Here is a 23944-nt window from a genome sequence, read left to right on the forward strand (position 1 = left end):
AACTCTCTAGTGGTACAGTTACGTCCACGAAACCGACTCCAAACCGATCGATTGTATGTCATTGGATTTAACGTATTAGATTTGATCGGTCTGGAGTCGGTTTTGTTGGTATGACTGTAACATGACAAAGATCAGAGGAGAGCGATAGAGGTAGGAAAAGACAAAACTTCAAAGGAGATTGAAAGTTTCCACCAGACTGGAAGAAAAATATAATGTGGTCCCCAGGAGACGTGAAATGTGATTTTACAAATCAAATATTGTCACCCGAGAATCGTAGATATTGCATCATTCATGGCTCGTCGAAGACAGAGTGTTTTTGGCCAAGGTCACATGACAAAAATACTGAATTGTCACTGCCACCCCCCCCCCCACTAAAATATATTTTCCTTCAGACTTTCTCCGCTTTTATACGTGTATTTTTTCTCGTTTCCTCAAGTAAGTTTATTTGACCATGTGCAAGCGTCTTTTGTTTCAAGGTTGAGTTCCATTTCATGTATACTATGTACTCACTTTTAAATGATGCATAACTCAAAATCACTGAAATTATATAACTCTGATGGAAATATCGATTTAGTGATCAATGTCATAGTCCCTGTCCTGGGGGAAAAACATGAGGAAAAATTAGTAATTTGAATTATCGGAATTGAAGTAAAAATCGGTAGTTCTATCATATTCTTAACTCCTATATAAATGAAAGTTAATTTTAGTTCTGGTTTAGATATGAAATTTGACGTAAATTTATATAACTATATAATCAATTTATTATATTTATTATAAAGGCCTTTTATTTTCTTCCTGTAAAATTAAAAATAAACACCTTAAAATCATAATATTCTTCTTCACTATTAAAGAAAATATAAACTCACACGAAGCACGCAGGGTTATATTTGTTGACACTGAAATGTTTCATAACATTGGCCCATACTTAGAACATGATTTAAGATAATCTGGAGTTCGGGATATGAGCCACTGAGTTCATCAATCGAATATTTAGCAGATTAAAGGATTGTGGATTATTCACGAGTGACTGATTTCAGATCATACAAAATAGATCCCCACTGGATCCACGAACCTATAATGAGCCATGGCTGGATTAGATCATATGGGGTCAGATATTTATGTAATTATCATACTAATGATCTCAACACGCTTCACAAAGGAAGTAATTTAATGAATTATTATCAATTTGAATTCCATAAACCTGATCAAATTCCTACGTAATTATATAACTACATATATAGTAAATTTCCGACGGTTTACAATTTCCCTTTTGTAAAAAAATATCATAGTTGGATTACCATTTGTGCTCACGCTTAATGAAATGAGAAATCAGTTTCATACCTTTCCAATCTACTTCAGCCTAATATCTAAGGCCTTATTTTAAATTCCTGTTCCAGTTTTCTTTATGCGTCATCTATAAATCTGGTAAGATATATATATTTCATGTATTATGTTTGTTGTGACGTTTTCATTGCAGGGATTGGTGGGGGGGGGCAGGTTTCGGGGCGGGTGAGGGTGTCTTACGAAGTATTATTTTGCATTGTTGTTGCTGTTATTACTGTTTATGTCAAGTATCTACTTGGATTTGTAATTCTCTATTTTTTTGTCATGTACAGTAACTTTTGTCATTTATTTGTTCTTGACCCCATGGAAGAACGGTGTTATTATATTAACAAAGCTGAGTGGCTTTACCCAGCCATTTCACTATACTTTTGATTTTATTAGGTACATACATTTTCGTTGTATATTGCCTTTGATATAATTGTGATATGGAAAATAAGTATACCAATACCAAAATCACGCAAGTCCCGAAACGAATACATAATGATTACTTTCATTATTTAATCTTAAGTATCTAATACCTGAACTTATTTTCAATAGAAATTTAAAAGAATGCTATTTCTTTCGTGAAGCGCCTTAACGTAGTCGGTAATTTCGCTTCATATATACCAAATTTTATCTTTATTGTAATCTTTTCAGAGGCAGATTGACTTGTCAGAGGAGGAGATAAATGTATATACTAACCATCAACATATAGAAGGTACGTTTATTCTTGATATAAGTATATCATTTATACAGATGTGTCATTTTCTGTATGCCAATCTCGACCTTCATCATACTTGATCTACGAGCAGATCTTGAATTTTTATATTTCTAGGACAAGTCCACATTTCAAAAGAGCGCATATTATTTTTGTAACATAGTACAATGAGAAAAAAATGGGGCAATAAATCTCCGATGCCATGATGTGCTAATATAATTTCAACTCTATCATCGTTCCGACCAATCAAAATCTCTCTTAATTTGAATACATGTCAATAAAGTGACAATTACATTGAAAAACTCCGGTGTTGATTTAACACCAGCCGGGAATCTATATTTGTCCACACCAGAGAAGTGTTAAAGAACACCAGTTTGGTTTTGGTCTAACACCAGATATGTATTTATACAACACCAATTAGTATTAAAACAGCATCGGTTTGATTCCAAACTGGCGTTATTTCAATAGTTCTCTGGTGAGGACATATATAGATTCCCGGCTGGTGTTAAATCAACACCGGAATTTTTGCAGTGTATATTTTCTTTGAAATTAGTGCTTTCTCTTGCTCGTCTCTTTTTTTTTTTTATATCCGAAGTCTTTTTGTATACAACCTCATTCGCTTTTCATATTTTCTTTTGGTCGACAAAAACACTAAATGCTGAATGGTAAATTGGTTTAAAGGAAATAGTGTTGAAATATCTATTAATGAATTTACCTTTGAAATGTTTGTGTTTGAGGTTGATGACAGATCGTGCGATGGGTAGTGACCATTGGCAAGCAACCGTCGTTTTACGCTCACTTTCCTTTCATCCTGCTAGAATCTGACACGTTTGAGCCAAGTATTATTAAAATGAGGATATAATCTATTTCTTCAATATCCTCATATGTCATTACCTGTGGCTTTGGAGAGTCCCACTGTTCTAAAAATGTTTGTATGACTAGCTCCCGTATAAACCCAAATTAGGTTATGGTCATTATTATATTGCTTTCATTCTAGTCAGACAGACTTGGCAGTCATGTCAAGTATTCGACGAATTAAGCTAAAAATCATTTCTGTTAAATAATTAAAGGTTGACATGTACAATGCGTGTACACAGGAAAAGCACTGTTTAACCTTTTACACAACGCTGCTTACTATATGAAACTTACAATGCTTGTTTAAAGTCTTAAACAAGGTTTAATTTTCAGTATTTAATTCTCATTAAATCAAGCATGATTATTTATATTGTTAAACAAATACTGTAAGGTTCCCTATGGTCAACAATCTTGTATTCCATTTAGCATGTTTAAAACAGCTTTTTTAATGTGTATATACACTATTGTGTTTTATTATACAACAAAGCAACCCTTGTTCCATCTATTATCAAATATTGTTACAGTTTATCAACAAGTGGAAAATTGTGTTTTTTTTTAAATAAGGAAGCTGTTTACCCCCCCCCCCCCGCCGTTAATTTGGGCATACCCCAGAATGTGGACATTTTAGCTCAATGTATTGTTCCGCCCCTACCCCCTCTTTCCATGCGACCTGTGCCCCTGCTCGGGACACATTTTCACAGCATTACCAATATACTTCTTAGCACTGTATGGCATTAAAAAATAATTATTTCATACGATTATTTTTCTTACAGATTATGATTTCATTTCGCCAACATTCCATAATGCTGCAATACACAAGAGAAGTTTAGACTGGTCACCAGCCCATCCCAAAATCCACGAGGTAAAATTCAACGCATTTGGCGATGCGTTTCATTTAAAGCTTGAGAAAAACGTCTGGCTTCAACGTCGAGGATTGACCGTGGATAGGATGGGAGAGGATGGTGTGATAGAAAGAGAAAGATTAGTAAATGGAGACTGTCATTATTATGGAAAATTACTATCTCACAGCGCAGAATCGTCGGCATCAATCAGTACTTGCAAGGGCTTGGTAAGAACAACTTTTTTTTCTTTGTAGATATAGATTTTAATTCAATACAAAATGTAAACTTAGGGAGATTGTGTCAATACGAGATAGAACATTTTTGTTTGTTTTTATTTCTAAATATCAGTAATACTGACGTACTTATTTGCAGCTTTCACTATCAAGCTATCAAAGTAGAAACTGGTTGGATTAATATATCTATACACCGCACAAGCTGCCGTGCATATCCAAGTCCTCTGGAAGTACCTCGAGATATTAAAGGGCACATTATGCGGCTATATAGAAAAAATAACATTGCCATTATTATTATGATTATTATACATCTTCAAGAAAATGCGCGATATTTTCTCTTAGAATCATGTAATTAATTTCAACTTTGTTAGAAAACCACTCCCAAACCCAGATTTTTAACGATTTCAAATCAGATGTGGTTTGGACATCTGGTTTTGTTTAAATACCGCTCCGTTTAACATCTAGATTACATCCTGAACTCCCTCTTTATATACTCTATATCCCTGTCAACCTACTTTCATCAAAATATAATTAATCATTCCTTTTGAAATTAACTTTGTCAAAATTGATGTCCGTTGGAGACGTTCGATCTGCCCTCTTTTTAACAGTTAAGTTCATCCTCTTAAAGCGAACTAAAATGACTATTTTAGTTGTAAAACTGATCTGCCTAGTCATATTTTCTAATATATTCTAGTCAGAAATGAATGTATTCTAGTCAAATATGACTCTAAACTAGTGAAATGTGACTTAACTCTTAACATGCCAAAGTCGCATGCACGACATACTACACATAAATCCTATACAGAGATGTAATTTCGTTGGCACTGTTAAAATAACAGTTACACGCAGCTTTTTTTAAATACCAACCAGTTATTATGATTAGTTTGTAATTTTTTTGAAAAGTGTATATAGATAAAGTGTATTGCCCAGTCTATTTTTGAAAGTTTTCTTTTTATTTTTAATTAAGAAAATTCGTGGCAATTCAAGCAATAATTCCATTGCAGGTGAAACTTTAAACCCTTTTTGATCGTATATGCGTGAACTTTTTACATCAAAATGAGGAAGGAGAACTGAATTTGTATGATAATGTCAATGAAAGACCTATCATGTTGAAATAAAAATGAAAATCACATTTTGCGAGACCCACCATAAAGTTATGATTTTATTTGTATTTCTGATCCTAGTGTGAGTCCTTTAAAATCACAATGATGCAACGAAAGCAAGAGTGATAAACAAAGAAGAAACATCTGCTCCATTTTTATGAAGGAAGTGATGAAACATAAAGTCCCCAGTTTTCCATGTTCTCCGTTATCATTTTATAAAACGTATGATAAGGTAATTGTGAACATGCTTTTCAGATCTATGACATTGCAACCAAGTATTTTTCATTGGTGTTACAAAATGGCAGGTTTGCATTTTTTATATATTGATATAGGCTTAGCTCCTGCTTTACCTTACATATATATGTATATCATCGTATGAATGTACCTTACATGAAAGATTGCAGTGTACCACAGTGTGTTCACAGTGTAGAACACTATGTGAAATCACCTTCACTCTGTTAAATTTGAGCATTTCAACAGTGTTAATCACATATTCACATAGTCGATCATGATTGTGAACACGCTGAGAACAGTCACACTGTCGAAGTGTCCACAGTGTTACGATATCACACTATTAATTTTTCTGGCATTCTAACAGTGTGTGAATAATATTTTCACATAGTCCACTATGTGACTGAACACACTGTGCATCACACTCTGTGAGAGTCTGTATTTTTTCCAGCAGGAATGTCATGTCGACCTGCCTTTAAAGTTTGTAAAAGAAATCCAGAAATGATGCATTTAAACTTTTATTTCCTCATTTAAGACATTTTATGAAAGACAATTTTTATCTGAAATGTCAACCTTGGCTTCTGCAGGACATTAAATCAAATCAGACCCCCTTTACCACCAAACATCTTACTTCGAAGTAACGCATGTACAGAGGGGAATATAAAATGTGGTTTATGGAAACTAGAATGTCGAAAGCGATCAACAATTTCCGCCGTTAGGTCCACTTTCAGATGCTTCAACGACAGAGATACGGAAATTGAGATTGTAATGTTCTCAAGTCCGAAAGTTCATGAGCATCGAAATAAATTACTTCATGACCCAGTCTCAAAAAGTACCAAAAGGGACACGTTTTATGAGAGCGATATGGAAAGAAGAGAAACAGATGAGTTTAATGTTTCTTTATTTTTTTCAGAAACAAAACTTAATCATATATGAATATCAAGTTCATCATTCCTGTCAACTTTTCAAAGAATGTTTGGATGTATATAGCAAAGACGTTTATTCCTGTATAAACGATTTCCTTGTGGATTCGTTTTTATAATAATAGATGTAAGTTAACAAAAGAAAAGTCTAACTTCCATCCCCTTCTTTCCTTCATCAACGTGAAGTATAAATCTGAATACCTAATTGCTGCAAAATATGATAAGATTACGCAGCACTTTCAAAAGTTTGTTTTCGTTATCTTGCTAGTATTTGTACCTTTGTGAATCATATTTGAGTACCCATAGAGAATCACCATTCTTCCTCTCAACTTCAGACCTCCCTAAATTATCAGTTAAAATAATAATTGATTCTCTAAATAGCGAAAATATAAATTTTGTCCACATTTTTGGAATCTTTCTTAAATATTGTAGTCTCTTTCAGAGTCGAATACACTAAATACCGTGATGTGATGAATATATGAAAATTTGAATAAGGTTTATCCGGCAGCCCCTTGCAAATCGGATGATTCAATAACACGGTTCATTTGCATTGAACTGGTTATATGACTTTGAACTCAATTTCAGCCAAATTTACCCGAGGCTAGGTCAGAAACAAATAAATTTGCCCTCAAGACTTCTAGAAGAGGCTAAATCTATTTTTACAGAAATAAATTCATCGATTTGAAGAGGATGTGTGTCAACATGTGCTTTAAAAAGAATGCGTGGGTTTTTTTATCAAAATAAATATTTTACAGGATTTTGAACAAAAACACTCACCCTGATTTTTTTTTCAGACTTTTAAAAACCATTCATGCCAGTTTATTCCGTTTTATTTTCTTTTTTTAGTAAGAACATTTGAAAATCTAAATATAGAGACAATCATAAAAAATAGAATAAGAACATATTAAATCTAGAAAAGAAGATATTTCGCATCAAAATTTATGGAACTACTGTGAAAAGTAAACATTTGTTGCTAATTGCGTTGCCACGATAATATTCTAATTAAAAATACGCTATATATATCCAAATAAATTAATAGCTTATATTTCTCCACAGATTATTGCAAATATATAAGATCTGTGAATTTTTATTCCCATGATTTCTGATTTTATCTTTTCAACGTTTGATGGTCTTCATCTCTGAGGGTATTTCCAGTATAGATGTCGATTTAATCCAGTCGACTAAATAAGGATTCAGCGCATTCTGAGATTGAACTCATTTCAAGATTGAGAAGATATAAACTTAGCTTCACCCTCAAATTGCATCCTTTCAATGAGGTTCGGTTCCATATTACCTCCCTGATCATATCCTCATCGAGAGAAAAGATTGATGTGTCTCGGATACTGTATCGGTTTGTCATTAATTAGTGATAATTGATGCAGGTTAATAAATGGGGGTAGAGGCTGTCTCTTGTACAGGCGTATATATCCTTTGATATTACCTTTAATGATTTGTCTTTAATTCCATTAATTAAATGTCTTGTTTATCTTAATTGTTATCACTGATCAGATGGAAATAATTAGATTGCTGTCTCCAAAGGTTCTTTGAAATTCCCTCTTAAGATAAGATTCATTAGGTCTTAATTTCCGTGCTTTTAAAGCGGTCTGTTAGGAGGTTAGGCAGAGGTCAGTTAGCGATTCCGTTTTAGCAGCAGAAAACGAATCTTCATTTAAAACAAATAGTTTTATATGTCTTTGATATCGAATATACATCACTCCAGTACATTGTTCGCCATTTCTCATGTATTATAATTGTTTGGTTTGGTTTGTTCATGGAGCTATAGCTCCATGGTTTGTTCGTGTATATGTATTGTGTGGGAATGGGCATGATGCTGGGGTTGATGAAATATCTTCGCATTCGCAATATCTTCCACAAGGCTTAATCAACAAATAAAAAGATAAATCATTCTTTATATTAAACATGAAGTATATAAGATACACCATTATATTATTTTTGACAATATATGGGCTTATAGAGAGTGATTGTATAAAAAACACCTCATCTTCAAAAGTAACAATAATAAAGGTCTGAATAAACATATCACTGATTTGTAAGATTGATCGGAGGGCTATTATCAGAAAATTCAGAAATACATTACAGAAAGTGGACGCTAAATATATTAAACTGAAAATTAAGATTCATAACTAATAAGTACATGTCAAGTGACATCAGGGTCACGGAAGTTTGGTAAGATTTAAATTGAATCCTAAACAATATATATGCGTTTCCATCCTATCTTTTATTTGATCAGACGGGTGTTATAAGCCACGGAAATTCAGAATTCTATATCAAACCGCTTCAAGATCACCATGCAACCCGGATCAAAAGAGACTCGGATAACCGGCATGGCAGTTCGCATATCATTTACAGACGAAGATTCAGAAGATTGCAAAAGACAACACCACGAGAAGAGGAACAACCGTCTGAACAATTTTGCGCATCGGAGGATCGTAAGTAAAACAAATGATGTTCTATATCAATATATTAATGACAAAGAGCTATTCAGGGCCACGTTTTATAAAGATAAATTGGACAATTATAAAAAATAGACAATTTCTATGACAAGTTTACTATCAGCCAATCAGATTAAAGGATTTCAGTAACTGTAATTGCAAATTTGTTATTATAACGGGTTTAATGAAACGGGCCCCTGGTCCCTAATTACAATCGAAGTGTATGAGATTTGAATCTTTTAGAGTTGGTTTTACCTCTTTTTTTGAGAGACAATGTTTACAAGGATGCGCAGGTCATTCCTGATGGAGTCATAATGCACTTTATAAGGATTTAAATTTACTCTTAATGGATTGGTTCCTAGTATCACTCCGAGAGGAGTGTGATTATGGGCTATATTATGCTGTTACATTTAGCAAGTATGATATAAAATCAAATCGTTTCAAAAAATAATTCAGTTGTATAGATAAAGATGACTGTTGCAGTAACACAAATGTATTTGACTCTTGGTGCACCTGACTGAGCTGTCAGGCACTGGGCAAAGGGGCAAAGAGGAGGTGTGATCCTGATAGCTCAGTCACTAGAGCGGGGGTTTTGGATTCCGGTGACCCGGGTTCGATTCCCACTTGCATGGGTGCCCTTCCGTGAGGCATATATCCTCATTACCAGGTCCCTCAAAGATATGACACTAATATGAACAGAAAAGTCCCTTGAGGCCACTAAATATCCATAAACAGGTTCATAATATTTTAATCTTCGTAATTTTTTCAAGGTATTGTTTATGACTGTCCTATAGCAGAATTTTCGCACTGCGGTGCAAGAAATTAAAGCCCTTTATTACAATGAGCAACCAAGAAGTCTTTGTCGAAAATTTGTGAATCCAAAGAGCAGTTTCGTCCTGGACCTGGACTCTGGATGGATAAACGACATGTTTGCGATTTTTCGTCAGCTCCGAAAAGCCCCTTTAGGTCTAAATCGAGATTTAGACCTAAAAATGGGCCACTCTGTTCATGTTTTGTAAACAGCCATAGGCTGATCGAAGGCTTTTTACCGTGTTTAAATAAAATAAATCAATCAAAATCAATGTTTTTTAAATCATGAAAAGGATGAGTAATAGGGGGTCTTCCTACATTAATAATGCAGCACAAAGCGCGAGCAGAAACATTTTGATATTGTGATCTGAAACTGGATAATGATTTAAATAGAGAACAAGTTGAGTATTAGAATAAACATGCGCGCGCGTGTTTCATATTTAGACCTAGAATCTAGGCATTCTAAATACATCTTTAATCATGAAAATCATGAAACTTTGATATTCCGATCTGAAAAAAGAGTCAATTACAGCTTTATATTTCAAGCACTTTGTATGAAAATTATAAGGTGGATATGGATCGCACTTTAAAAAAAGAGCTACAATTTTCATTATTATTACTTTGAGTTTTGACATAGGACCGGGACATCCTTACGACATGTCATGAAAATGATGACTATCTTCCTATTCCTCTTGCTAAGCGCGAGATGAAACAAAAGGGAAAATTTAATTATTAAATTAATATCATATTTATTCGTGCCTAATGAGGGCGCGAAATCTGATGATATTATGGCATAAAAACTGGACATTTCACTTTTGTAATTATGAATAGGATGCATCAGTTAATATATTTTTAACCATTAATGCGAGCGCAAATCGCGAGCTAAAATTTTTGATAAACAGTCATGAAAAGGGGATTTTAAGTAGTTTGTTGTATAAACATACATAACTCGCCAATCAAAATGCCAGCGTGCAGCGCTAGCTGATACGTCTTGACAATCAGTCCTGAAAAGGGATATTTTGAAAACTTTATGGAATACACGAAAATAATAGGTACCTGATAAATCAAAATTTGCGAGCACGCAGCGCAAGCAGCAAATGTTGATGAAATTATTCAGACCATAAATCTGACATTTTTACAGAGCACTGTTTAAAAATCAATTTGTAAATCACACAAAATAATGAAAGTTCGATTTCTGAGGTGAAATATGTTTTGTATATTGACTTCCAAACTTGATATTTGAGCTCCATATTGAACAAGATATGTAAATCTCCTAACAGGCAATGCGAGCGCGAATCGCGAGCGAAAATTTTATATAGTGGCACGAAAGATTCTTTTTATTTTCCAAGTCTTCCCCTCATCTTATTTTATGCACTCGTCGTCCTTTTCTTCTTTTTCTCCTCTCTATTCCCTCCTTTTTTCCCTTTTCCTTCTTTCTTTCCCTTTTTTCCTTTTTTTTTTTTGCTCCGCCAATAGGGGGGGGGGGCCTCGGCCCCCCTGGATTCGCCTATGGGGACAAGGGGCGGGAAAATTTGACAAGCAAAAAAAAAAAGGTTATCATCCCAAAAGTACGGTCATCTCGTCCCAACTCGTCCCAAAATACTTGTTTTATTTCGATTTAGAATAATGTATTTCTTACCATCATAAAAGACAAAAATAGTAGGGGGATATTTGATATTGTGTCCCCCCTACTATTTTGAGTGGGGGGACACGTCCCCCTGTCCTCCCTGGGATTTCCGCCCATGGTTGCGACCGCTTACAACCGTTGCGATTCCGCGCAACGTATATTGTGACCAAATGATCGTACGAGCAATTGTGAAAGCCCCTTAACTTAGGACGAACTGCTTTTCTGTAGACATTTTCAATACATTTAAATTCGTTCTGCGTGGCGGTGCGTGAAATATGTCTATACACGGAAATGAGACAAATGACATCAAATTGGGTGACAGCTCTTTTTTCTGAACTGACAAACTTTTTTACAGTTGGATTATTGAGCCTTAAGATTTTTTTTCTGATGAAGGAACCCTCGGATTAATGTCATAAATGTTTGCTTTAACCCTAAGACTTGAGGGGAGCTGGTTCTGTCCCGCCCCCTCGACATTTTTCGCGATAAATCGGCCGCGCGAATTTTTTTTCATCGTTCCGCTCTCTGACTTTTTTACTTTCATGTCTTGCCCAACTTTTAAGATCAAATTTGGGGCCCCGGGTACGCGGTTCCGAAGTAACGTAACATTTCGTAAGTGCATGCAGACCCAAAATTGCTCAAAAACGTGAATTCTTGTACAAATCCAATGCAAATTGTGTATTTAGCAAAAAATCATAGAATATGTCATTATTTCTCCTTCTACTGATTAAACTAAAATTAATTTCATCTTGTTTATGGCCGGAATAAGGCTCCGAGAAATTTCATCGAAAAAAAATATCAAAAACATAGAAACACATAAGAAATTTAGAAAACAATAACAAAAATATGATATTGATTTTTTAAGTTAATTTGATAAGAATTCTATAAAGAGTATTTGAATACAAAATTAACATTCAAGGGGCATTATTCAATTGGAGTAAACGTTTGAGTTTACGCATAAATTAGCATAATTAATTAGCAATGAGATTTTTCACAGAATTTCATCTTACATTTTTTTAGAATTTATGCCATGGATTACGCACGTGCCAATTTTCGTTGCGATCGCACGATCGACGGCAGAGATCATAAGGGGGGGGGGCTGAATCAGCCTCCGTCTGCATAGGCGTCAAAATAGCCCAGTCTTTTTAGGGTTAACACCCCCCCCCCCCCCCCTTGGACTAACGCGTGTCTTGATATATAGAATTTGAGTGTTTCGGAATAACGAACCTTATGAATAATGAACTTTCGGAATGACAAGCGTATATTCAAAGTGATCATGCTTCTAGACAATGTGTGATTCTCTTCTGTATTTTAGTAGAGTCTAAAGGGGTGCATTTTGACCAGCTAAAGGAAAGCCTCATTTCATTTACCGACGAAATACTTCCCTCCTACCCCGTCTATTTTTAGATCATTTCTGAATATAGAATCTAACATTTTGACTGGTTCTGCATCAAATTGTAGACAAAATATCGATGACAGCTCTTGCTCAGGACCAAATAATATAGGTTTTTATTCATGAAAGGCTTGTTATTTGTAGTACAATGCACTAATACGTATTGACCTGATGTTCTTTCCATATTAAAACTATGTATCCTTAATAGTTTTTCATACTGATTCAATTCAGAAGTTTATGTCATTCAGCAGGCATTACGAAATTTATCAGATATGTCAAGAACGTAAGTTTTTTTATGAGATGTGAAAAAAAAAGAATAGAAAAGAAAGTTTTGACTCCAATTTGATTTGACATTATGTGGTCGTCGTATGTTTTCGTTATTTATGTTTTACCTGTCTGGTAGATTTATTCAAACATTTCAAGGCACAATATGACTCTTAAGTCAATGACTAAATACAACAATGATATGTATCAGGATCTACAAAATATGCATTATCAAATTTTTCAGTTTTTAAGTTTTAAAATGAATAAAGATGATCAATTTCAGTGGGTATTTTCAGTTAAAAGAATAAATAATTTAAGAGTCAAATCACATGAAGGGGGCCCCCTTTAGCAGTTTCAGTAAGTAAGTTAATCCTCGAGGACCTTCGAATTCTGTTGCAAGTCTGTCAAAGTATAAATCCTTAGTTAAACTCCTCTAAATATAAATTTCCACTTGAATACAAATTAGACAAAAAACATCTTTTATGTGTTTTTTTTTTCGTTTCGTCATTGGTGTTTGTTTGTTAATTTCAATGCATTTTTTCTTATTTCTTTGTTTTTTATTGTTTGATTTGATTTGCCTTTTCTATATTTCAGTTTTACAAGCTTGCTTTTATGTAGGTCCCATCATATTTCTTTGACTTGAATTAAGCTTTTACCTTATAACTCGACTGATCGTGTATTTATATTATGTTATTGTATACTTCTCAGTTGTTTATAATTTAATAGTTATGTATTATTGTTGCTGCTTTATTTTTATGTCTAATGTCAATGAGAAATAATGAAAATAAATGAAATTAAATTAAATATTTCCGAACTTACCTTGTGTCTCCCGTCCCAGGTGACAGATACATCTCAAACCTCCCTTCCTAAATAGTCTGCAGGTACAGACCCTTGGTTTTCGCCATTCGCATAGTGAATAATGCAGGGTCTGAAGCAGTGAGACTAGATTCACTATGTACTGTGGCTGGCTCTACGTATTTGACAAAGACAGAATCTTTGCGTCTAGTCTTTACTCTAGACCTGTTATTGGTTAAAGTGTCAAATATGAGTCCAGGAGCGGCGAGCCTGGGGAGAGGGGCGGGGGCACAGTGCACTCCCCCCCCCCCCCCCCACTTTTTGATCCACTGAAAAAGTGCCCAATTTTTACGCAAGAAAAATGCCCCCTCACGAACGTGTACCGTGCTCCTTTAATCGGAAGAGAACCCTATTTAGGTGTTACCAAGTGCCCTTTCTCGTATATGTGCCACCCCCCCCAAAAAAAAAAAAAATGCCCACTAACGGACGTGTTCTGTACCATTTTCCTTCTAAGATGTACCCGGTTTATGTGTAAGTAAGTGCCATATCTCGTATCAGTGACAAATTTTACCCACAATTTCCCCCTCACCATGCTCACGAACGTGTTCTGTGCTCACGAACGTGTTCTGTGCTCCCTTCACCTGAAAAGGACCAGTTTTATGCCGTTAGCAAGTGCCCTTTTGCCATCTTATAGGTGCCATTCTCGTATCAGTGCCCCCTTTTACCCAAGAAACATGCTTCTCACGAACGTGTTCTGTGCCCCATTCACATGAGAAGGACCCGTTTTATGTCTGAGTAAGTGCTCCCTTGCCTTCTTGTAAGTGCCGTTTCTCGAATCAGTGCCCCCTTTTCCCCAAGAACAGTGCCCCTCGCGAACATGTCCTGTCCCTTTCACCTGAGAAGGATCCGTTTTATGCCGTTAGCAAGTGCCCCTTTGCCTTCTTATAGGTGCCCTTTCTCGTATCCGTGCCCCTTTTTACCTATAAGAAAAAAGCCCACCACGAACTTCTTCTGCGCCCTTTTCTCCTGAGAAGGAGCTGTTATGTGTTGACGAGTGCCCATTTGCCTTTTCATAGGTGCCTGAAAAATCAATTTTTGTGTCCAATGAGCGCACGGAGCGCCGTTCTGCTTCATTCTGCAATTACAAAATGAATGAAAATACTTGTAAAAGTAATCCTATGTGCCTTTCGTTAGTCATGTTAGTGGGGTTGATAAATAATTTTTTCTTTGTTTTAAGATCATGGCCGTACACACCGGGGGCAGTGCCCCCCCCCCCCAATTTTTTTTTTTAACTCACTTAATTGTACTGCAGATTTTCACAAAATTCACCAAAAGTATGCACAAAATCCATCAATTTCACTTAACAAAATGCAAAAGCGCCTCAGTGATAAGCTCGGTCGCTTCACTCTCTCGCTTCCGAGTTTTTCCAAAAAGCTAACGTGTGCTGCCCCCCCCCCAGCGAAAAAGTATACGGCCATGTATAAGAGAGTGTCCTTTTTTCCTTTGCCCCCCTCCCCCACTTTCAACTTCGCTCCGCCTCCACTGTATGAGTCTTTACTTGCAGACTATTTCCTAAATATGTGAGAGAAGAATCGGGGTATATTGATTGACTCGGAGGCCCGGCTTCATGTTTGTTCTATGACCACATCAGTTGTCATCGGGTCTTTGGTGTCATCCAGACTCGAGATCTCGACCGATACTTCATCACTGTCTTCGAGATCCATTGTCCATCGGTCCTGTAAATAATACTACGATCGGATAATATTTCGTTTTAGTCATCTCCTTCTGGCATTGTTCTGATTACAGTTGCTGGGTACATCCTGTCAAGGATGCTCATTCTGTCAAGTTCATGAACGAGGGTATCAATGTTTGCTGTCAATATGCCAATCACGTCATCATTAGCCGGACATTGACCGGTAACCATGGTAATATTGACCTGGGGGTGATGGGACTACCCTCGAGAAGCTGCTGTATTCTATACGATTCAATGAAATACCACGGAGGTCAGTGACGTAATGAGTGAAACATTTTGAGGGGCCAGACATGGCGGATGGAGCAACATTTCTATAAAAAAAAAAGATGTGAGCGAACGAAACGATGGAGCAAAAATTTCGACCTTTTTAATGCCAATTTTTTTTTTAAAGATTTTGACATAATACGCAGAAAAATATTTATCTCACTCTTTCTCTCTCCTATTATTTCTTCTTCTTTTATTTGTTGGTCGTGAAACAGTTAAAGTGATTGGTTAACATTGGTTTGACTTTTAAAAAATCTGAACTAGAAGGTCACACTTGTCACCTGTGTCTGTGATATGTTACAAAAGTGAAGCCCAGAAAAAATTGCGTTCGAAAATAATTATTTAGTGCTTCAAAAATTGAAATACAAAGTGACCGAAAACACAATCTTAATTTCATCCCATACACTTATGTGTACTATTTAGGCGTCTATAAGACGCCTATTTACAAAATCGGGGTTTGCCTTGTAGTTTTAGCTTTTCATTCTCAATAATGGTTGTTTTCAGGGTTTATTAGTTCTAATACATGCACTTGTACACATGTCTCATCTTGGTTTGAGAATTTTTTTAATCGGCTGCTCACAAAGTTAAACAATACCTTTAAGAGCCAACCCTCGCCCCCCCCCCCCCCCCCATCTGTACATCAGTGATGGCTATTCAAACAAGCCTTTATATCCATGATTGACCAGTTTGGTTGTCATCAGTGTGACAAAGAGGTTTTTAAAAGCTCCCAATAACCCATGAAAGAATACAATACTCCTTTTTAGGACTACTTTATATTTTATGATCCTGAAAATATACTAACCTCGCAAAAGGACTCTGTTAATACATGCATGCAAAGCTCCTCTGAATAGGAAATTTGACGAACTGCAGGAATTATATATTTTTTTACTTTGATTTGATTCAAGTGTTTTGTCTTCTTAACGAAATACAAGGCTAATGATCTCAATGTAGATAACACATTTTTTGGTTTTACATTGTAAAATATGATATTGTTTGGTAAGCAAACAGACTTCCTGGTGGTGTCAATTTATTTAATTCATTAAGAATAAGTTTTGAACTGGAGCAATAGAGAAAATCGACTGAAATAAAATTATTTGTACTTTCATAACAAATATGTCGTTTTATATCGAATCTTGGAAAATATTCGTTTCAACTTCCCTTTATCAATTATTATTCCCTCTAAATGCTTTCTAATTTTAGGGATAGAGTATGCATATTTTCTAATGACAGATCCACAGCTTTAATTTTCGAACACTATAATGCGAAAGGCGACAAATGTTTAGCAATTTTAAGACCCAAAGTAAAATCACCAAGGAAGTGTGTATTTGTATCTACTTCTTTTAGTAAACCTGTTTTGACGTTCATTATGGTTAAGACATGAACGTCATACTCATCATATCGAGAAAACTGACAACTCTTCTTAACAGATAACAGGAAGTCGATTAACGTGGAGATTACATCGGCTGCAAGGATAAGCCAATTGTTAACCGATTTATAGTAACATAATCCAAATGGAAGGCCGTGTAATTTACCCTAAATGACTGTTCATATTGCAGCTAAATTTATATTTGGGATGATTTTGAATAAATTCAGCACCTTTTTTATGATGAAGTAGTTTGAGCAAAACATGTTCCTCCTAAGTGCTTTAATGATGGACACGAAATTAGTATTTCTAAACAGTCAATATCCCAAACTGATCGTGTGTCTAAACATTAGTGTTATTTAGGTTAAAGGGATGGTCCGGGCTGAAAGTTTTTATAGCTTAATAGATATAGTACAATTCACTGAGCAAAATGCCGACAATTTCATCAAAATCGGATAACAAATAACAAAGTTATTGAATCTTAAAGTTTAGCAATATTTTGTGAAAACGGTTGTCATGAATATTCATTAGGTGGGCTGATGATGTCACATCTCCACTTGTTCTTTTGTATTTTATTATATGAAATTAGGTTTATTCAAATTTTTTCCTCCAAGAACTAGAAAAATTGGATTAACAACTGATTTAGTGCATTAGATATTTATTGCTGCAACTTATTTCATTATAAGGGAGACACATTATTCACACAAGTATGAAATAATGAAAACATTACGATTTTATGTAATAACAAAACAAAACGGAAAGTGGGGATGTGACATCATCAGCCCACCCAATGAATATTCATGATGACTGTTTTCACAAAATATTGCTAAACTTTAAACCTCAATAACTTTATTATTTGTTATCCGATTTTGATGAGATTTTCGGTATTTTGCTCAGTGAATTCTACTCTATGTATTAAGATATAAATATTTTCAGCCCGGACCATCCCTTTAACGTGAGAGGGCAGAAGACTGGTCAGTTTCCTTACAGCGATCAATATGAAACAATAGCATGTTATTAAAAAAGGAGATGAAAAAAAAGAAACTTGATCATGAACCGTACATTTTTTTGATTAAATCACACTTCCCTAAAATCCAACAAATATATATAATAACTGTCACTGGCTCATTATAAACTTGATTGGACTTGCGACTTCTCCTTCTTCTTCTCTTCTAATAAAGTACAGTCCACCGACTGGTGTATTGTCGTTAATCCAATTCCAAGTCTATTTCTGCTTTTGTGACTTAGAAAATGTTGCTAACTAGTATATCTCATTCTTACTATCACTTCAGCGGAGTCGTTGAATTCGGAGATCGGCAACCATACAAGTGTACCATCGACAATGATGTCGTCAATGGAAGACGTTTACGTTGGTCAGAAGTACTTAGAATTCATGGTCATGATTGATAAGAGTATGGTCGAATTCCATGGCGATGACGCTATCAACTATACCATGACATTAATGAATATAGTAAGTACATGTGATATGTTTTATGAGGACCATTACCATCAAGTATTAGTTTGTTTCTAATGGACATTTCTTATTCATTTATCTGTTTATTTATTTCATTCATTTGTTTATTTATTTATTCATTTATTTTTTTTTTTTTCAATTTCTTATGGGGGGTCCCGGGCAAACTATATTTAGGTTTATAACATAATGAACAATTTTTTGACAATCGAACCATTACTTCACTTAATTTTGTCTTACATTGAATGTGAAACTATTTTTCGTATTATATATGTTCAAAGTTTTTATATTATATCAAGCCTAATTTACAAACTTTCATTATTAATGAATACAACTCGGAAGAAACGCGCTTTAATGTTTTTTACTAAAGGACAGACCCTGTGTTAAATAATAAAACTACAATTTTGTTTGCAGGTATCAAGAAGATTCGCAGAGCCATCATTAGGAGTTAGCATGAGAGTAGCTATCACAAAGTTTATCATCCTAGATACTGACACTCCTATGGTAAGTGTATGAAAATATCATTTAATAGTAACTTAATTATCATTTCATTTGGGAAAGGGTATAAACAAGACACAATTTAGCGCGAGAAATGGGACCTTGCGTTCATAAACATATTAAAGTTTAACATTCACAGCAACCCTTGTAAACACTGTCTACCTATTAATGCATCAACAATCCCACACTTTTACGATCCGGTATAGAACCATGATGACACTTGCTCCTGCGACAATTGCTCCTTAAACTGTATTTCAAACCTTACCCTATTAATCCTAGAATCAACATATGATTCTTAATTTTTTTTTATAGTCTTAATGACCAGGCTAAAAGATATTTTATTGATTTCAGTTAAACAAACAAAAAAACATTTGCATTGGCCTTTGAGGATCGAATAATGAAAAATACATCAAAAAAAGTCACGACAAAAACACCTTCGATGTAGGCATTTCATTTGATGCTCTTGATTTGTTTTGAATCGATTGTATAAAACTTGTTTCAGACGGACGCCCAAATGAAAATTATAATTGCAACATCGCCTTGTTTTCTGAACTTCCTCCCATGTGAAAGTCTATTAGGTGACTGATAGGTCATCACGCCCTCTCTCGTCTCATGAGGGTTGTATTTATACCGATGATTTGAAAGATGTTTTGTAATGAGTCTAGACAGATTCCATGTGCTAAATTATCGGTTATTCCTCCAATGATTGATTTAATCAGGTTGAGTTAAAAGAGAATCACAGTGAGATGTTAAAAGTTTACGCCTTGATACTCATTTATTGATACTCAAACCTTATTTTATTAAACTCAAATCTTATTCTATTAAGTTCAAATTAAATAAATTTTGTGGTAAATCACAAATCATGTATACATGTACATATAATTTCACGAATAAGGCAATGATGATTATTGCTATTAACAAAAAAAAACTATTGGCCCGTTGCTCGAAGGGTTGGGATTAATCACAACTGGATTTTCAACCAATGTAAGAAGCACGTATTTGGGATTGACGCTTGTTTTTAAAAGTTGCTACATGTCTGTAGGGATTTTACATAATTATGAAAGGTCAGAATCCTGTTTACAAACAAAACTTTTTACATCTGCTGACAAGGCTCTGTGAGCGCCTTGATCTATTTCGTAATTCTGTTATGAGAATATGAAAATAAATTGCTTCTCTATATTCTTTACTTACCTCCTAATTCAAAATAGAAACATGGAATATACAATATATTTTTTTCCTCAGAGAAACATTCTTTATATTTATTCCAGCGTGCAAAAAAGGATCGAAATAAATTATATCTAGAGAGATGGAATTATAGGATTTTATGAGAACATGATATATTTATTTTCTCATGATACAGCTTGTATAAACAATCCATTACCGGTAATCATGCTTTAAAACATGACTGAGAAATGCAGAGAGTCAAGGGAAAATATATTAAAAACTCTAATAAAGACGATATCTCTTCAAAATCGTAAATTGCGAATGATCAACGGCATACATTTTTTTTTATAATCATCAATATTATTTTGCAATGTTGTCGCGACAAAGAATAGTGATCAAATACTGGCCAAATACTTCGCAAATAAATTATTTTATCAGATTGGGGTTTAGAGCATTCTAACGAAGAAGTTTTATCGTCTTTATGTGAGTTAAAACTTAAAGATAAATGGTTAAATAGTCACACATGGAAGCATAAAACTTCACCCAGTTCTGCCAGTTATCAATCATCTACGCTAGCTGAATTATACATTTTCACATATTCTTTTATTCTCAAAGAAAACACACAGGAGTGCAAGCCTGCGGCGTCAATCACGATAAAAGCAATCGTTTTACATTCATAATAGCATTGAGCTCTTTGAAAGCTCCAATGTGCAGATTAATTGTTGATTTCATATCAGATTACATCATTGTAGAAATGAAGTACATAGTCCCCAAGCATGCCAAACAGGCGCAATCAGACACAAACATTTATTGTTCATCTACCCATTCGATAATTCGATATGAAGGCAGAATATTTTTAGGAGTTTCCTCTTGACAACATTTTTTTTTATTGCGAAATAAAGGACGTTTGTGGTTCAACTTTTGTTATATTTTGGATGGAGCGAACATGGAAATATGATTGATTATTGGTATAAGTGAAAAAGAATATCATGAGTTTGCTTGTCATACAGCTGTATGCAGTTTTGTCAGGCAACCAATGATTTTACGTTCTCTTTGAAGGGTTTGGTAATCCCGATTTAAGGGTAGGGTAAAAGGACATCCACCTTGCTCTGAACTCTGGCCAGGACCTCTCAGATTCTTTCTCTGACAATCCCTCCATTAAGACATCGAACTTTAAACAAGCGTTTTAATTGAGGAGAGATCTAATTAGCCTGGTAAAAGAAGATAATAATAATAATAATATAGGGTATTTATATTGCGCACATATCCACCTTGTTAGGTGCTCAAGGCGCTCCTATATTACCCGGCTAAGCTAGGCGTTGGATGGATAATAAGAACTCCACTAAACTGTACTATAGCCTCCTGAACTATCTCCGTCCTGTGCAAGTCAATTAGAGTTTTCACCAACATAACTATTGTCATTCTTATATCACATGCTATTTTTATTACTTCAAGTATATTTCACTTTAATCAAATGGAATATTCCTTTTTGTGTTACAGGTTCAATCTATCACCGGTCATAACATCACTCTAAATGTTCAAGCTAATGGACCTCAGTTATTAGAAGAATTTTGTCGGTGGCAGGCTGGATTCAATCCTATCAATGATGCTCATCCAGAACATTGGGACATCGCTACTCTTATTACTAGGTAATATTTAAAAAACATTCCTTAAAGGAGGAAAAAATCTTTGAAACAAGCTAGCTTGTTAGCTTGTGTCAAGTGTGAAAACGGGAAAACAAAATCAAAGAATAAGATCGGTAAATACTGAGAGCAATCTAACAAACAATAAAGAAAGTTATGCTCATAATGCTTTGGAGATTCCCATATTGACAATGCGAACAAGATCTTTGATGTCACGCAATTCCATTTGGACACTCAAAATATACTCCCAAAATATTTAATTTGTAATTGTAATGATGATACAAAGTACTCTTCGTCCGTGATTTATTTTGTGAACCAGTAATTACACACCTAGCCATAAAAAGAACACGTTATCATACGGATAGAATTAATAAAAGCGATGATTTCAATGAAATATTGCTCGTTTTGGTGACACCACACATCTTGGTCGCATTGCCAGTAGGAAGATGTAGATGTCCACTGCATTAGTAGTCTCAACATTCAGATGCTCATAATTTTCCCCATTTTATTTCTAAAACTTTCAATGACCGGTTTCAATTGATTTGTATGATTTATATAATTCAACTGATTCCAAGGGTTTCTTATAATAATCATGAACAAGAGAGATGCATTAATACAAAGATATTAATACAAATGTTAATGATATATTGAATAAGTGATTGGATGATTGATTGATTTATTTATTTATTGATTAATAGTTTGTCGATTGGTTGGTCGATACTTTGATTAGCAATGTATAGATTAAAATAATTGATTTATTATTCGATGTATTTCCATTACAATCTATGAAATATTTTTGTAAGCTAATTCATCATAATTATGTTTAAATTATGTTTGATTGGTCATTTTAGTGAAGTGTGATTTAACGAAGCGTTCATTCTTAATCTCATTTTCTACAGAAAAGATTTATTCAAGTTATCAGGAACCTACCGTGATACTAACCTACTTGGAAGGGCATACATCGGGACTACATGTCAACGCTCATTACAATGTTCAGTAAATCAAGATGATGGCCTTACTACAGGTTCGGTTATTGCTCATGAAACAGGACATAAGTAAGTCTTTGTTATCATCTTAGCCGATGAACTTTATGTACTCACCTTTCGACAAAACGATTAAGGAATATTGTTCGGTTGGATATAATAGCGATTGCCATAATTTTTTTTTTTTTTTTTTTTTTTTTGGGGGGGGGAATTCTGGGGGCGGGCTATGTTTTTTTTCCCCTATATGGTATCAATGTTGAGAATGTTGACAATATTATTATCAATCTGATGGGTATGTATATGTAGATAAAATATAAAATATTTGTTTTACCTATTATATCTTAGCAAGACTAAGGCGCTTTTTAAAATGGCTAGTTGGGCCACATAGGCGTACAAACAAAATAATAATGCGATTAGAAAAACTTTATCCCCCCAAAAAAAAAAATCACCTGGTTGCCATTTTTGTCTCGCCTGCATAGCAGAGCGAGACTATAGGCGCCGCTTTTCCGACGGCGGCGGCGGCGGCGTCAACATCAAATCTTAACCTAAGGTTAAGTTTTTGAAATGACATCATAACTTAGAAAGTATATGGACCTAGTTCATGAAACTTGGACATAAGGTTTATCAAGTATTACTGAACATCCTGCCTGAGTTTCAGGTCACATGACCAAGGTCAAAGGTCATTTAGGGTCAATGAACTTAGACCATGTTGGGAAAATTATTTTCAAAATCTTAACCGAAGGTTAAGTTTTTGAAATGACATCATAACTTAGAAAGTATATGGACCTAGTTCATGAAACTTGGACATAAGGTTCATCAAGTATTACTAAACATCCTGCCTGAGTTTCAGGTCACATGACCAAGGTCAAAGGTCATTTAGGGTCAATGAACTTAGACCATGTTGGGAAAATTATTTTCAAAATCTTAACCGAAGGTTAAGTTTTTGAAATGACATCATAACTTAGAAAGTATATAGACCTAGTTCATGAAACTTAGGCATAAGGTTAATCAAGTATTAGTGAACATCCTGCTCGAGTTTCAGGTCACGTGACCAAGGTCAAAGGTCATTTAGGGTCAATGAACTTTGGCCAAGTTGGGAGTATTTGTTGAATTACCATCATAACTTTGAAAATGTATGGATTTAGTTCATGAAACTTGGACATTAGGTTAATCAAGTACCACTGAATATCCTGTGCGAGTTTCAGGTCACATGACCATGGTCAATGGTCATTTAAGGT

General features: G+C 34.8%; 1 protein-coding gene across 1 annotated transcript in view; it reads left to right on the plus strand.

Moving 5' to 3' along the window:
* Window positions 1–1084: 1084 nt before the first annotated feature.
* The window catches only part of LOC129264896 (A disintegrin and metalloproteinase with thrombospondin motifs 16-like), a 40186-nt gene continuing 17326 nt past the window's right edge, over window positions 1085–23944 (plus strand). The window contains exons 1-8 of the mRNA XM_064103943.1: window positions 1085–1120; window positions 1981–2041; window positions 3670–3965; window positions 8480–8678; window positions 18240–18418; window positions 18833–18922; window positions 21581–21729; window positions 22623–22778. Of these exons, the coding sequence (XP_063960013.1) occupies window positions 1085–1120; window positions 1981–2041; window positions 3670–3965; window positions 8480–8678; window positions 18240–18418; window positions 18833–18922; window positions 21581–21729; window positions 22623–22778 (1166 nt within the window). The remainder of the gene's footprint in view (window positions 1121–1980; window positions 2042–3669; window positions 3966–8479; window positions 8679–18239; window positions 18419–18832; window positions 18923–21580; window positions 21730–22622; window positions 22779–23944) is intronic.

This window comes from Lytechinus pictus, chromosome 1 (genome assembly GCF_037042905.1).
Source record: "Lytechinus pictus isolate F3 Inbred chromosome 1, Lp3.0, whole genome shotgun sequence".
NCBI classification, from domain to species: domain Eukaryota; kingdom Metazoa; phylum Echinodermata; class Echinoidea; order Temnopleuroida; family Toxopneustidae; genus Lytechinus; species Lytechinus pictus.